Source organism: Bolinopsis microptera, chromosome 11, assembly GCF_026151205.1.
Source record: "Bolinopsis microptera isolate Bmic1 chromosome 11, MBARI_Bmic_1.0, whole genome shotgun sequence".
Classification (NCBI taxonomy): domain Eukaryota; kingdom Metazoa; phylum Ctenophora; class Tentaculata; order Lobata; family Bolinopsidae; genus Bolinopsis; species Bolinopsis microptera.
Window position 1 is genome coordinate 19,291,594 of NC_087082.1, and position 13,996 is coordinate 19,305,589.

The window sequence follows — 13,996 nt, forward strand, 5'->3', positions numbered from 1 at the left end:
AGGGGTTCGGTAAAGCCCTTACAGGCAACTGGGTCCTTTTACCAGCCACAATAAAATTGGTCATGCCAGTACTGTCATAAACTGTAACCAACTATTTAAAAATTAGACATCTTTAGCTAAATTTTAAATTTTAAGTCATAGAGCAATCTTCTTAATTTTAAAATTTTTAAGAATTATATTTTACCCTAACTATGATGTGGTGGCATTTCATACTTAACTAAATTTCAACTTTGAAAGTAAATAGATTATTAGTGACAACAAATTATAGTTTAAGACATCCATTCTGCATTGTGTTTCCAATATTAGAATTTATGATATGTATTGATTGAATAATTGGTAATAAATTTAACTTTTGTTTTATTAACTTTTGTTTTATTAATAGAAATAAATAAATAAATAATGTGCAAGAGTTTTCTTAAAATAAAAATTTAAAAATCATAAAAATTTAACTTCGTCACAACTTTTGTTGAAAGAGAAACAAGTGCAAATAAAATAATTTAATTCCCATGAACATGTTCCAAAATGATATGATATGTTGATCGTGATATGAAATGAAATGAAGCCCGACTTGACCGTCACGTGTCCGCAGAGGAGTTCCGTTGAGGTGTAGCGGTGACTTTACAGCTGGACTTCAGCAGATCCTTCTTAGTGACTTCCTTCTTCGGGAAACGCCTGTTGTTTGCTCTCACCAAGAACCTCGCTGTCTCTCTTATGAGGCTGGTATCTGTGAATAGCCCCTCTAAGTTAGCGAAAAGACAGGTTTTGGCTCTCTGACTAAAGCGGTGTCGGTAGTCTTCATACAGGGAGCAGGTCCGGAGGACGTGTACCTCATCTTCGATGATGGGGTCGAAGAATGGCATTTCTGCGAAATTTTCGAGCATGTCCATGTCCTCTGTTGAGCAAGCTTTACATATCCGAGGTACGATCTGGTTTCTTTTGTGGGTTCCATGACGTCCTGTCTCAATATTGGCCGCCGCGGTGGACACCATTCCTGGTCGAACTTCTGGCTCACGGAACGTCATCCACGAGGGATACCGGTAATTCTCGGACAGAAAGCGTGATAAGAAGTCATACTGGAAATGTGCCAACAGCCTTTGCGGCGGCTAACTTTCTTTTATAAGTTTCTAGTGTGATGTCTTCGACCCAAATTCCATCTCACGTGTTATCGCTTAGTTCAGCCACTACAACGGCAGCTGCAGCTACAGACTCTTCACAACCAGCCACAACTATTTGTCAAGAGTTCCTAAACTGGAATTGTCCACACGGAATCAGTGGAAAAAAGAAGATCAACGGGAACTCTTGCCCTTCTACTCATCCAAGGGTCTGCAATCAGTACCGAGCATCTGGTTTCACGGGAAGGAGTGGTTGTAAGGAAGGTTAAAACTGTACATTCTTTCACCCTGATATCTGTAGAGCTGCACTTGAGAATTGTTCGTGTTCTAAAAAGGACTGTTTAAAGTTTCACCCCCGGTCGACCAGGAAGAGTACAAAGGAGCGTCCTGAGAGGGGAGAGCGTCCTAAGAGTAACACTCTTAACACGAATCAGAGGTACAGCAAACAGAATAGTGATGCCAACACGAGTGATTTTTTAAAGCTACGAAACTTGATCACTGGGATGGCGGCCAAGTTAGAAGCATTCGAGAAAAAGATGGATCAAAGTACCCCATCCCCATCCCAAACTGTTACACAGCCAATGGGAGCATCCATGATCTACCCCGTTCAATCAGCTCCCCCAATGATGAGTCTAGGTGTGCCCAGGCTACCACACCACCAGATTCCTTTCTCTCATCACTCTTATTATTAAATGCTAGGAATTTAAATCCATCTGCCCACAGTACCTGCAGATGGAAGCTTAATGACCTTGTTGGTCATGTAGACGATAAACGACAGTCTGGACAGCTCTACCCCTTTATTGCTATCACAGAATCTTGGCTTAAGTCACATATCAGTGACGCTCAGCTTCAGTTACCCGGATACTCACTTTGTCGAAGTGATCGCAGTAAGAGAGTTGGCGGAGGAGTAATACTTTACTCACTGTCGTCCATCCCAGTCTCGGTGTCAGAGACTTACGACGACAGCATTTGTTAGGGAATATTTAATGTCTACCCTTCTGCTAAACTTTGCATAGCAGTTGCTTATAGGCCACCTGACGCAAGCTCAAGTAGTTTCTCAAAACTAATAGATAGATTTACATTCGCTATTGAGAACCTTGCACCTAGTGACTACGACGTCTTTATAACAAGCGATTTTAACTTTCCCCAGATTGACTGGGAATCACTAAACTTTATGAGCGGTGGGACCTCTGATTCAAATCTCTCCGCCCAATACCTGCTAAACTTCATGTCAACCCATCTGCTGAGTCAGGTGGTTACTGTGGTTACCAACCAGGGGAAACAGTACACTAGACCTCGTCTTGTGTAACAATGATCGGTTAGTATCTGATGTAACTTGTGAAGCAACAGAAATATCTGATTACGACATGGTTAATGTACTCAGTACTGCTATCCTTTAACCCTGGTCTAATGGAGGAGGCTCAGGCTTCATATCTTGACGAAATGAGCTTCCGAGCCCTAGATTTTAATCGGGCAGACTTCGAACCGATTACTGAGATCCTGAACAGATTGAATTGGAAGGACTTGAGAGATGCAAGCACTTTTGAAAGATTTCCCGCAGAGTTTACACGGACAGTGCTTAATATATGCCTGGAAAATGTTCCTCGGAAACGACCACCAACTGGCCAGCCGAAGCTTTATAACTCGCTGAGAAGGAAGAAGTCACGACTTAAAACCCGTCTCTCTGCTGCAAAGTGTGCCAATGACCTAGCTCGAATCAAGAAACTTGAGGACGAAATTGGATTAAATTGCTATGAGATCAAGGAAGCTATAGTCCACCATCTTGATCAAGGTGAAAAGAGAGCAGTGGATAAAATTAAAGTCAATCCTAAATACTTTTACTCATACGCAAAATCCTTTTCTTAAGTTAAGCACAATATTTCAACTCTTCTAAACTGTGATAAGAAACTGGTAACTGAACGGAAAGAGTTAGCTAATATACTGCAGCAACAGTTCTGTCTTTAGTGACCCCAACTGCCCGGATAAGTCACTATCTACATTTACAGTGCCACCTCTCACTAGTAGGGATACAGAACTGGTACTCACACCTAACCACATCGTGGAAGCTATATCTGAGATTAAGTTGGACTCTGCACCCGGATTCGATGGTATTCCTGTTATTCTCCTTAAAAGATGTGCTTCAAGCTTGAGTGTACCGATTCATCTCCTCTGGTCTGAGTCCATGTATATTGTATACAGGCATAGTCCCAAGTTTCTACAAGACTGGATATGTCACACCGCTTTTCAAGAAAGGTAGCAAGTGTGATGCTGCTAACTACAGACCGGTTACTCTGGCCTCACATGTAGTCAAAGTCTATGAAAGAGTGGTTAGGAAACACATGTCTCAGCGTCTCGAAACCAACAATTTGTTATCTGACAAACAACATGGTTTCAGATCGAACAGAAGCTGCTTGACCCAAATGCTCGATCACTTTGATGACATCTTTGAAGGGTTTACTCAGGGGAAAGACACAGACTCCATATACCTCAACTTCGCCAAGGCTTTTGACAAAGTTGACTTGGACCTTCTCTTGTTAAAGTTAAAGAGATACGGATTTCACGGCAAACTTCTAAGCTGGATCCAGTCATTTCTCTCTGACCGTGAACAGGTTGTAGTCCTAAACGGTGTTCATTCGGACAGTGCCAGGGTTCTAAGTGGTGTCCCGTAGGGAAGTGTGTTAGGACCACTATTGTTAATTTTGTTTATTAACGATCTAGAGCTAGCTGTTACCTCTTCTAAGGTAAGCTTCTTTGCTGACGATACTAGGGTCTCCAAACGTATCGATTGCTTTGAGGACTGTCTGTTGCTTCAGGCTGATCTGTACGGTATTCTCGACTGGTCACGCTGCAACAACATGAAGCTCCACGAACAGAAGTTTGAGCTCCTGAATCATCTCCACAACAGAAAGAGTAACTTTTCTGAACTCCCTTTTTACGTGGAAACTCTACTTTACAAGGTCTCCAGCGAGGAAATACTACATTCCGTTGAGAACGTTAGAGACCTCGGAGTTATGGTATCAAGCGATCTGAAGTGGTCCAAACAGATCGGTAATATGGTCAAGAAAGCTAAGCACACTTTCATGGGTGTTTAGTGTCTTCAAAACTCGTGATAGGACCGTAATGACTACCCTATATAAGTCTTTGGTCAGAAGCCTACTAGAGTACTGTTGTCCGCTGTGGGACCCTGTTAAGCCCTTAAGGTGACTGAGATCCAGCTTTTGGAGCCGGGGTCCAGCGAACATTCACCAATCGTATATGCGGTCTGGAAAATATGAACTACTGGGAGAGGCTTTCACATCTAAAGCTAATGTCACTGCAGCGCAGAAGGGAACGGTACACTATTCTGATGATGTGGAAGATCCTTCACAATGAATTGTCCCCAATTGCAGCAATATAAGGTTCACAAAAGCATCCAGACATGGTACCCGAGCAATCATCCCTTCCCAGCAAAAGTTACTGGCTGGTGGTGGTACTAGAGGTGGTTTAATTTAAACAGACGGTTAGACCTCGCGCGCGACATTAAGCATGATTTGCACGCAGAGCGCATTCCAATCTTCAAGCAGCCAGCACGTGACACAATTCAGCCAATCATAGTACAGGAATCTGCAGAGTTAAAGTTGCAAACTTTTGATCGGCCCAAAATGACTTTTCTGGAGATTTGTAGATAACTCCAAATCTACGTTGTTTTAAATGTTCCCCCCAATTATTTATACAGCTTCCCTACTGAAAGCTGTAGCCGGTCATTCTAAAGACAAAACTACCAAAGAGGGAAAGAGAGTAGAGCTAAACTTTAAGATAGCAGTTGATCAAAGCGATCAGAGCGATCAAATGGATCAATGGACAACAGTTTGATCACTATAGTGATATTGTATTCTATGAGAAGCAGAAGGAGCTTAAAATTCTACCGATTAGATCTAAGTTCATCCACAATTCAATTACGCTCTTCTATAAAATAGTAAATGATTTGGTAAGTATATCTCTACCCGAATATATTACTGTTGTTGAAGCTGGAACAATGAGGTACACAAGGAGCACGGCGTCAGTCATTGAAGGACTTGACACCAGGCATATTCAGGGTATTTGGCTAAATTGGGCCTAATTTGGACCAAATATGGGCGTGGCTGCCTTGCGGGCACCGTTTGGCTGTTGGGGTCCGGGACTCCCTCAAAAGTTCGGTCACCGCGGTCCTAGTTTGTTGGTCAACTCACAACTGCTATCTCGAAACCAAGTTTCACAAAAAAATCAGGGTGAACCCCCCCCCCTTAAAATCAGTGTTGTGAGTAAACAGTATAATTAGTATTTAAATTAATATAATAAGTATTTAAATTATTATAATTATTATAATTAGTGTAATTAATGCAATTAGTAATTAGTAATAAGTACAATAAGTATAATTATTATAATTAGTATGATCAGTATGATTAGTATAATTAGCAAAATTAGTATAATTGAAATAATTAGTAAATTTAGCATTATTAATATAATTAGCATATTTAAATAAATTATCAGAATAAGTATAATTATCAAAATCAACATAATTAGCAAAATTAGTATAATTAGCAAAATTAGTATAACTAAAAAAATTATTATAATTAGCAGAATTATTATAATTAACAAAATTAGTAAATTAAAAATAATTAGCATAATAATCTAAATAGTATTTCGTTGACATTATCAAATAGTAAATTACACAATATTGTGGTCGCTTTCTGCCATAAATGATTTAAACAGAATATTTTCTCACTCTTTAATTTTGGCCAATAAGTTCATGTCGTGAGCCACTAATTTTGGATCTTATAGTGGCATTTTGTTTAAATGGTGAGTTTAGAAGCACTTACAGTACCTTGTTCAATTATTTATTTGTTTATCATATATATATGATGTATTATTTTAAGGTCTTGCTGAAATGTTTTATTCGAAAGAGAGTTGTGATATTACACATTTAATTATTGCATCTGTTTGAAACAAATCATAGTCATTACTAACGAAGTAATGTAAAACTGAAAAGTCAAAAGTAATAAAACTATGTGCTTTTAAATTATTACTTTAAAAAAGTAACGTAAATTGTAAAGTAAAAATGTATTTAAATTTCTTATTTAAAAAAACACCAGTTAAAAATGGTAAGTAATAATATACACTTAAGGGGGGGGGGGGGGGGGGGGGGGGGTTCACCCTGATTTTTTTGTGAAACTTGGTTTCGAGATAGTAGTTGACCAACAAACTAGGACCGGTGACCGAACTTTTGAGGGGGTCCCGGACCCCAACCGCCAAACGGTGCCCGCGGGGCAGCCACGCCCATATTTGGTCCAAATTAGGCCCAATTTAGCCGAATACCCTCAACATGCCCAAAACCCAGATTTTAGGTGATTTACTTGTAGCTAGTGGTCCCTTGAACTCGTATATGAATTTTCATCAGGATTGGACAAAAAATGACTGAGTTATGAGCCAAAAACCATATTTGTAAGCACTGTTCTTCATCAGACCTTGAAGCTGTCGGTATACTGGCCGAGCTACCAATGTTTGAGCCGATCATTGAAGATGAGAAACACGTTCTCACGGATTGTTCGCTTTACGACGACCTGAGGCGAAACATAGGTCAGCAGGCGAGAACCATGATCACCTCTGGAGCGGAGACCTTGGCCGACCTCTTCAAGGATATCTTATTGATCAGAGAAACTGCCAGATTCTTGAGTAAAGTGAACAAGCGGAGGTTCCCCCCGAGTGACAGAAAAGAAAAGGAAGGACTAACAACATAACTCACGGACTCAACATGCGAAACGTGGATCCGACAGTGTGTTATTTTTCTTGTGCGTTTCACACTTTTGATTTAGTGTGGAATTTATGTGTGGATCTTAGGCATGGACACATAGGACTGGTTGTTCGCGTCATGAACATTCCTTTTTAGAATAGCTCGGTTTTTAAACTCTTTAGACTATAACCGTCAACCGTGCATTTTTCAGGACAGGTTTCGGTTTTTTCGTTTTTGACTTTCATTTTATCTTTATTTTTTTAAATTTAGATCCGACACAATGTTTATTGTAATGATCTTTTTATTTTGAAATCCTTGAAATCCTTGAAATCCTTGAAATCCTTGAAATCCTTGAAATCCTATGCCCATATTTGGGTATACGCACCGAATTTGGTCGATTTTGGCCCATAAATTGGTCAAATATCAATATTTTTGAATGAAACCAACTTTATATGGAAGGTTAGCCTATACTACACATTCTTTATGATTATCAGCTCAAATTTCATAATTTGGCCGCCAAATTTTTTTAAAGGCCTAACTCAAAATTCCATATTAAAACTTAAGGTCGAAATGCGATTCTACGTTGATTCTGAAAATTTCATGTAAAAATATTGAAACCCTATTGAGTTCTATTGTTTTGAACGAAATCAGTTTCGCAAATATCGCGAACTGAGATATAGGCGATTTTGTTCGTTTTTTGCAATTAATTGAACACAGAATTCTACAGTTAGGTAGATACTGAGCTGATAATCAAAGAGAATGTGTAGTATAGGCTTACCTTCCATATAAAGTTTCATTCAAAAATATTGATATCTGACCAATTTATGGGCAAAAATCGACAAAATTTGGTGCGTATACCCAAATAAGGGCATATGGTTTTTGGCTCATAACTCAGTCATTTTTTGTCCAATCCTGATGAAAATTCATATACGAGTTCAAGGGACCACTAGCTACAAGTAAATCACCTAAAATCTGGGTTTTGGGCATGTTGAGGGTATTCGGCTAAATTGGGCCTAATTTGGACCAAATATGGGCGTGGCTGCCCCGCGAGCACCGTTTGGCGGTTGGGGTCCGGGACCCCCTCAAAAGTTCGGTCACCGGTCCTAGTTTGTTGGTCAACTGCTATCTCGAAACCAAGTTTCACAAAAAAATCAGGGTGAACCCCCCCCCCCCCCCCCCCCTTAAAGAAAAATAATCACACTTCACACAACATTTATTCATTTTTTAAATTTTAAAATAAATCTCAAAATTTCTCGTTGAATGCCGATTTTTAAAAACGTTCAAAATGATTTAAAGTTATATTTCTCAAAAAAATCCGATTCCATTTATCAATCGGTTGCATTTCTTAAAATGTTAAAAGGGACACCGGTTCTACTGTTCGGTACGGTGTACAATGTTTACCATCTTCAGTGGTAGGTTGATACTATTACTAGTCAAATTGTTCATTAAGATAGCTTGAAATGTCTGGTTACAGCAGTATCTCACAGTGGCCGAGGTTTGTGTCTTTTCTCGTGATCTTCGTTTCAATATCATGAGGCTCGTTGCTGGATTCTGAAATGGTAGAGTGACAAAAATCTGGTATTATATATAGAATAGTCTTTGGAAACCACACAGTTCGTGTTTGGAACGTAAAAGTAGAAATGATCACATTTCATGAAATAATAATTATTGAACAGTTTGTAGAAAAATTTAAACGAGAAGAATATTTTTCACTTCTTGTACTTACTATTCACAGCTGCCTAAGAAGGTTTACAAAGGGTTCACATTTTGTTTTGTCAGTTGAAAGGTTCGTTCCTACTGAGTAAGGGTCTGAAATAAATTGTTATAATATGATATAATAGCAATCAGGGACAAAAGGATATCGCGATTATTTTGGCCAAAAATCGCGATACCGCGAAATTTAACAGGCTAAACATTAAACTATACATAAAATTTGTCGCAAATAATGGAAAAAATCGCGATTCCGTACATGCCGCGATTTCCTTTTGTCCCTGATAGCAATACATGCAGATTTATGAAAACGTTTAAAATGATTAATCTGATTCCATTTATCAATCGGTTGCATTTCTTAAAATGTTGCAAGGGACACCGGTTCCACTGTTCGGTACGTGTACAATGTTTACCATCTTCAGTGGTAGGTTGATACTATTACCAGTCAAATTGTTCATTAAGATATCTTGAAATGTCTGGTTACAGCAGTATCTCACAGTGGCCGAGGTCTGTGTCTTTTCTCGTGATCTTCGTTTCAATATCATGAGGCTCGTTGCTGGATTCTGAAATGGTAGAGTGACAAAAATCTGGTATTATATATAGAATAGTCTTTGGAAACCACACAGTTCGTGTTTGGAACGTAAAAGTAGAAATGATCACATTTCATGAAATAATAATTATTGAACAGTTTGTAGAAAAATTTAAACGAGAAGAATATTTTTCACTTCTTGTACTTACTATTCACAGCTGCCTAAAAAGGTTTACAAAGGGTTCACATTTTGTTTTGTCAGTTGAAAGGTTCGTTCCTACTGAGTAAGGGTCTGAAATAAATTGTTATAATGTGCTATAATAGCAATACATGCAGATTTATCTATTTATGAAAATGTTTAAAACGATTAATCCGGTTCCATTTATCAATCGGTTGCATTTCTTAGAATGTTAAAAGGGACACCGGTTCTACTGTTCGGTACGGTGTACAATGTTTACCATCTTCAGTGGTAGGTTGATACTATTACTAGTCAAACTGTTCATTAAGATAGCTTGAAATGTCTGGTTACAGCAGTATCTCACAGTGGCCGAGGTCTGTGTCTTTTCTCGTGATCTTCGTTTCAATATCATGAGGCTCGTTGCTGGATTCTGAAATGGTAGAGTGACAAAAATCTGGTATTATATATGGAATAGTCTTTGGTAAACACCACATGCAGTTCGTGTTTGGAACGTTAAAGTAGAAATGATCACATTTCATGAAATAATGATTATTGAACAGTTTGTAGAAAAATTTAAACGAGAAGAATATTTTTTACTTCTTGTACTTACTATTCACAGCTGCCTAAAAAGGTTTACAAAGGGTTCACATTTTGTTTTTTCAGTTGAAAGGTTCGTTCCTACTGAGTAAGGGTCTGAAATAAATTGTTATAATATGATATAATAGCAATCAGGGACAAAAGGATATCGCGATTATTTTGGCCAAAAATCGCGATACCGCGAAATTTAACAGGCTAAACATTAAACAACAAGACAACATGGAGATCCCCAAATGGTAACACCGTCACTCAAATTGACCATATGTGTATTTCGACGAGATGGAGCCATTCTTTGCTTGATGTCAGGAGCATGAGGGGAGCAGATATAAATACTACTCACTATCTGGTAAGAGGATATGTATTTATTAAACTTAAGTGTCCTCAGAAAAGAAAGAAGCGTGTAAGACAGCCTGCTTTAGAGCACCTGCGTGATAGATCTAAGAGCCAGGAATATAGTAACAGAATAGCTGAAGAGTACTATAACAACGATCAGGAGCATGGAAACTCTCCTTTAGAAGAACAGTGGAAGAAACTGAGAGATATAATAACTGATGTTTCATTTGAAGTGCTGGGTGAAAGGGGCCGGAAAAAGAGAACAGAACATCTCTCAAGGGATACTAAAAATCTCCTAAAAGAACGAGGGGAGATTAAAAAGAAACCCAGTACTGCTGAGAACCGTGCTAAGTACTCGCGGATTAACGGCCTTGTTAGGCAGAACTGTAAAAGAGATGATAATGCTTGGGCTGTTAGAGTAGCTGAGGAATTAGAAGATGCTGCCAAGCAGGGTCAACAAAGAGATGTTTGGCAGAAAATAAAATCCTTAACAAACAAGAGAGTAAGCAGATCTGCGGCAGTGCGGGATAAGAATGGGACACTTATATCAGATCCCGAAGCTCAGTCACATCGCTGGGCCGAATATTTTGAAGAACTCTTGACGCCAGCAGCAAATGCGGTGGATTTCTCTATATTGGATCAGGATGAAAAGTTACTTTCTTTTGAATACCTTAGTAATGATGATGAACCACCGTCCTTGTTTGAAATTGAGGAAGCTATCAAGAAGTTGAAGAACTACAAGAGTGCTGGAATTGATGAAATTTCAAATGAGCAGTTAAAGTACGGTTCTTCTGGACTTCTGCCTTGGTTAAAGGATCTTTTTGAAACTGTGTGGAAAAGTGAGGATATTCCTAATGATTGGAGAAAAGGAATAATCACCATCATCCCAAAGAAAGGGGACCTCACATATTGCAACAATAACAGAGGTATAACGTTACGTTCAACTGTATCAAAGTTATTCCAAATTGTGTTGTTAAAAAGACTGAGTAATGGGCTTGAAAAATTGCTCAGAGAGAATCAGTGCGGTTTCAGGAGAAACCGTTCTTGTATAGATCAGCTATACTCCCTTCATTGTATAATACACAATTGTATAGAATTCAACGTCCCTTTGTACATAAACTTTATTGATTTTAAAGCTGCTTTTGATTCAATCAATCGTGACTTTATTTGGAAAGCTTTTGAACATTATGGTCTTCCGACAAAATATATCAATGTTTTCAAAGCGTTCTTTAGAGCAACTGAAAGTGCAGTTCGTGTCAATGGAGAATTGACAAGATGGTTTGATGTCGATTCGGGGACTGGACAAGGTGATGTGCAAGGGCCCCCATTTTTAATCTTGTACTTAACTGGGGATTAGAACTTGCAGAGAAGTTTAAAAATATATCCCGTGGTTTTACTCTTCAGTACAGACAAAGTTCCAGACAACCGGAAAAATGTGTCATTGATCTGGACTATGCTGATGACATCGCAGGAATGGATGACACTGTTGAAGGACTGCAAGAAACTACGGACAATATTGCGAAATACTGTGGGCTCGGGGGTTTAAAGATGAACGCAAAGAAAACAGAGATCATGGTCATTGGGAAAGATACATCGCAGCACCCACTCCCAGAGAATAGGACCATAGATATAACTGTCGATGGAAACTCTGCAAAGCAGGTCACTCAATTCACTTATTTGGGTGCCAAAATTACATCAGATGGCAAGATTGTTAAAGAAATAAGTGTCAGGATTGGAAAAGCAACTGGAGCTTTTAACCAACTCAACAACATTTGGAAGAATAAGAACATAAGCATTAACAACAAAGTGCGAATCTTCATCGCAGCTGTTCTTACCATTCTGACCTATGGATGTGAGATATGGAACACGACTCAAGTGCAGACAAGAAGATTGGAGTCTTTCCATCAGTACTGCTTAAGAAGAATCCTGAGAGTGAGGTGGTTCCATCAAGTAAGTAATGAGGATGTTTTAAGAAGGGCATCAATAACTGCTCTTGCTGACATAATAACAACAAAACGGCTGCGTTGGTTTGGACATGTCAGTAGAATGCCTAAAGATCGGTTACCCAACTATTTACTTGAATGGAAACCCAAGCATGGGAAGAGATCAAGAGGCAGGCCTAGGAAGAGCTTAAATGATGTATTTATTGAGGATGCTGAGCAGAGATTGGATCGGAATGGACTCACGATTGATTGTATGAGAAGATTAGCTGCAGACCGAAAGGGATGGAGAAATGTTACCCGCCGAAGTTGTATAATACAAAGTAATGACGCAGTCGACGCAGACTAATCCTTTTGGATGGAGATCTCGCCATGTAACATGTATGTAAACATTAAACTATACATAAAATTTGTCGAAAATAATGGGAAAAATCGCGATTCCGTACATGCCGCGATTTCCTTTTGTCCCTGATAGCAATACATGCACATTTATAAAAACGTTTAAAATGATTAATCCGATTCCATTTATCAATCGGTTGCATTTCTTAAAATGTTGCAAGGGACACCGGTTCTACTGTTCGGTACGTGTACAATGTTTACCATCTTCAGTGGTAGGTTGATACTATTACTAGTCAAATTGATCATTAAGATAGCTTAAAATGTCTGGTTACAGCAGTATCTCACAGTGGCGGAGGTCTGTGTCTTTTCTCGTGATCTTTGTTTCAATATCATGAGGCTCGTTCCTGGACTCTGAAATGGTCGAGTGACAAAAATCTGGTATTATATATATAATAGTCTTTAGTAAACACCACAGTTCGTGTTTGGAACGTAAAAGTAGAAATGATCACATTTCATGAAATAATAATTATTGAACAGTTTGTAGAAAAATTTAAACGAGAAGAATATTTTTCACTTCTTGTACTTACTATTCACAGCTGCCTAAAAAGGTTTACAAAGGGTTCACATTTTGTTTTGTCAGTTGAAAGGTTCGTTCCTACTGAGTAAGGGTCTGAAATAAATTGTTATAATGTGATATAATAGCAATACATGCAGATTTATCTATTTATGAAATCGTTTAAAATGATTAATCCGGTTCCATTTATCAATCGGTTGCATTTCTTAAAATGTTAAAAGGGATACCGGTTCTACTGTTCGGTACGGTGTACAATGTTTACCATCTTCAGTGGTAGGTTGATACTAGTCAAATTGTTCATTAAGATAGCTTAAAATTTCTGGTTACAGCAGTATCTCACAGTGGCGGAGGTTTGTTTTTTTTCTCGTGATCTTCGTTTCAATATCATGAGGTTCGTTCCTGGATTCTGAAATGGTCTGAAATAAATTGTTATAATATTATGATGTAATTGCAAAACACCAAAACTTTGTTAAATCTTTTTGTAGATTTTGAATTTTGATTAATGTTAAATACATATTTATAAATAGTATGTATTTAACATTGAATAATGTTAACAAATGTTTATAAACACAAATATGTCTCACAGTGATGGAGTTTAGTTTCTTTTTCAGGGTATTCATCACTTATCAATGCCATGAAGCTCGTTTCTGTAATCTGAAATGGTGATTTTATTGCCGAGTGACACATTATTTTTGGTATTGTACATGTAATTTATAGTGATCAGCACAGTTCATGTTCAAAATTTGATCACAGTCAAGTTCAAAATAAGTTAGATAAAAGCGATGTGTGTATTAAACAGCAATTGAATTTTAGGAATTCAGCACAATAGAAGTGTTATCACGAAAAAGCACTTTAAAAAGGGTCATTTTTTACTAACCTTCAATTCTCATTGATTGGTTGAAGCTGATATCATCTCTTTATTCCTGTTCAACATT

General features: G+C 38.2%; 1 protein-coding gene and 1 long non-coding RNA gene across 2 annotated transcripts in view; both read right to left on the reverse strand.

Annotated features, from left to right (window-relative positions):
* The window catches only part of LOC134823739 (IgGFc-binding protein-like), a 33,251-nt gene extending 32,391 nt beyond the window's left edge, over positions 1–860 (reverse strand). The window contains exon 1 of the mRNA XM_063835273.1: positions 623–860. Within this exon, the coding sequence (XP_063691343.1) occupies positions 623–860 (238 nt within the window). The remainder of the gene's footprint in view (positions 1–622) is intronic.
* An 8,704-nt stretch (positions 861–9,564) lies between these two features.
* Positions 9,565–13,166, reverse strand: LOC134822872 (uncharacterized). The gene is made up of 3 exons (XR_010161229.1): positions 12,833–13,166; positions 9,889–9,971; positions 9,565–9,708 (listed from the first exon to the last, which is right to left on the reverse strand). It is a non-coding gene; the product is annotated as an uncharacterized LOC134822872 (long non-coding RNA).
* Positions 13,167–13,996: the final 830 nt, after the last annotated feature.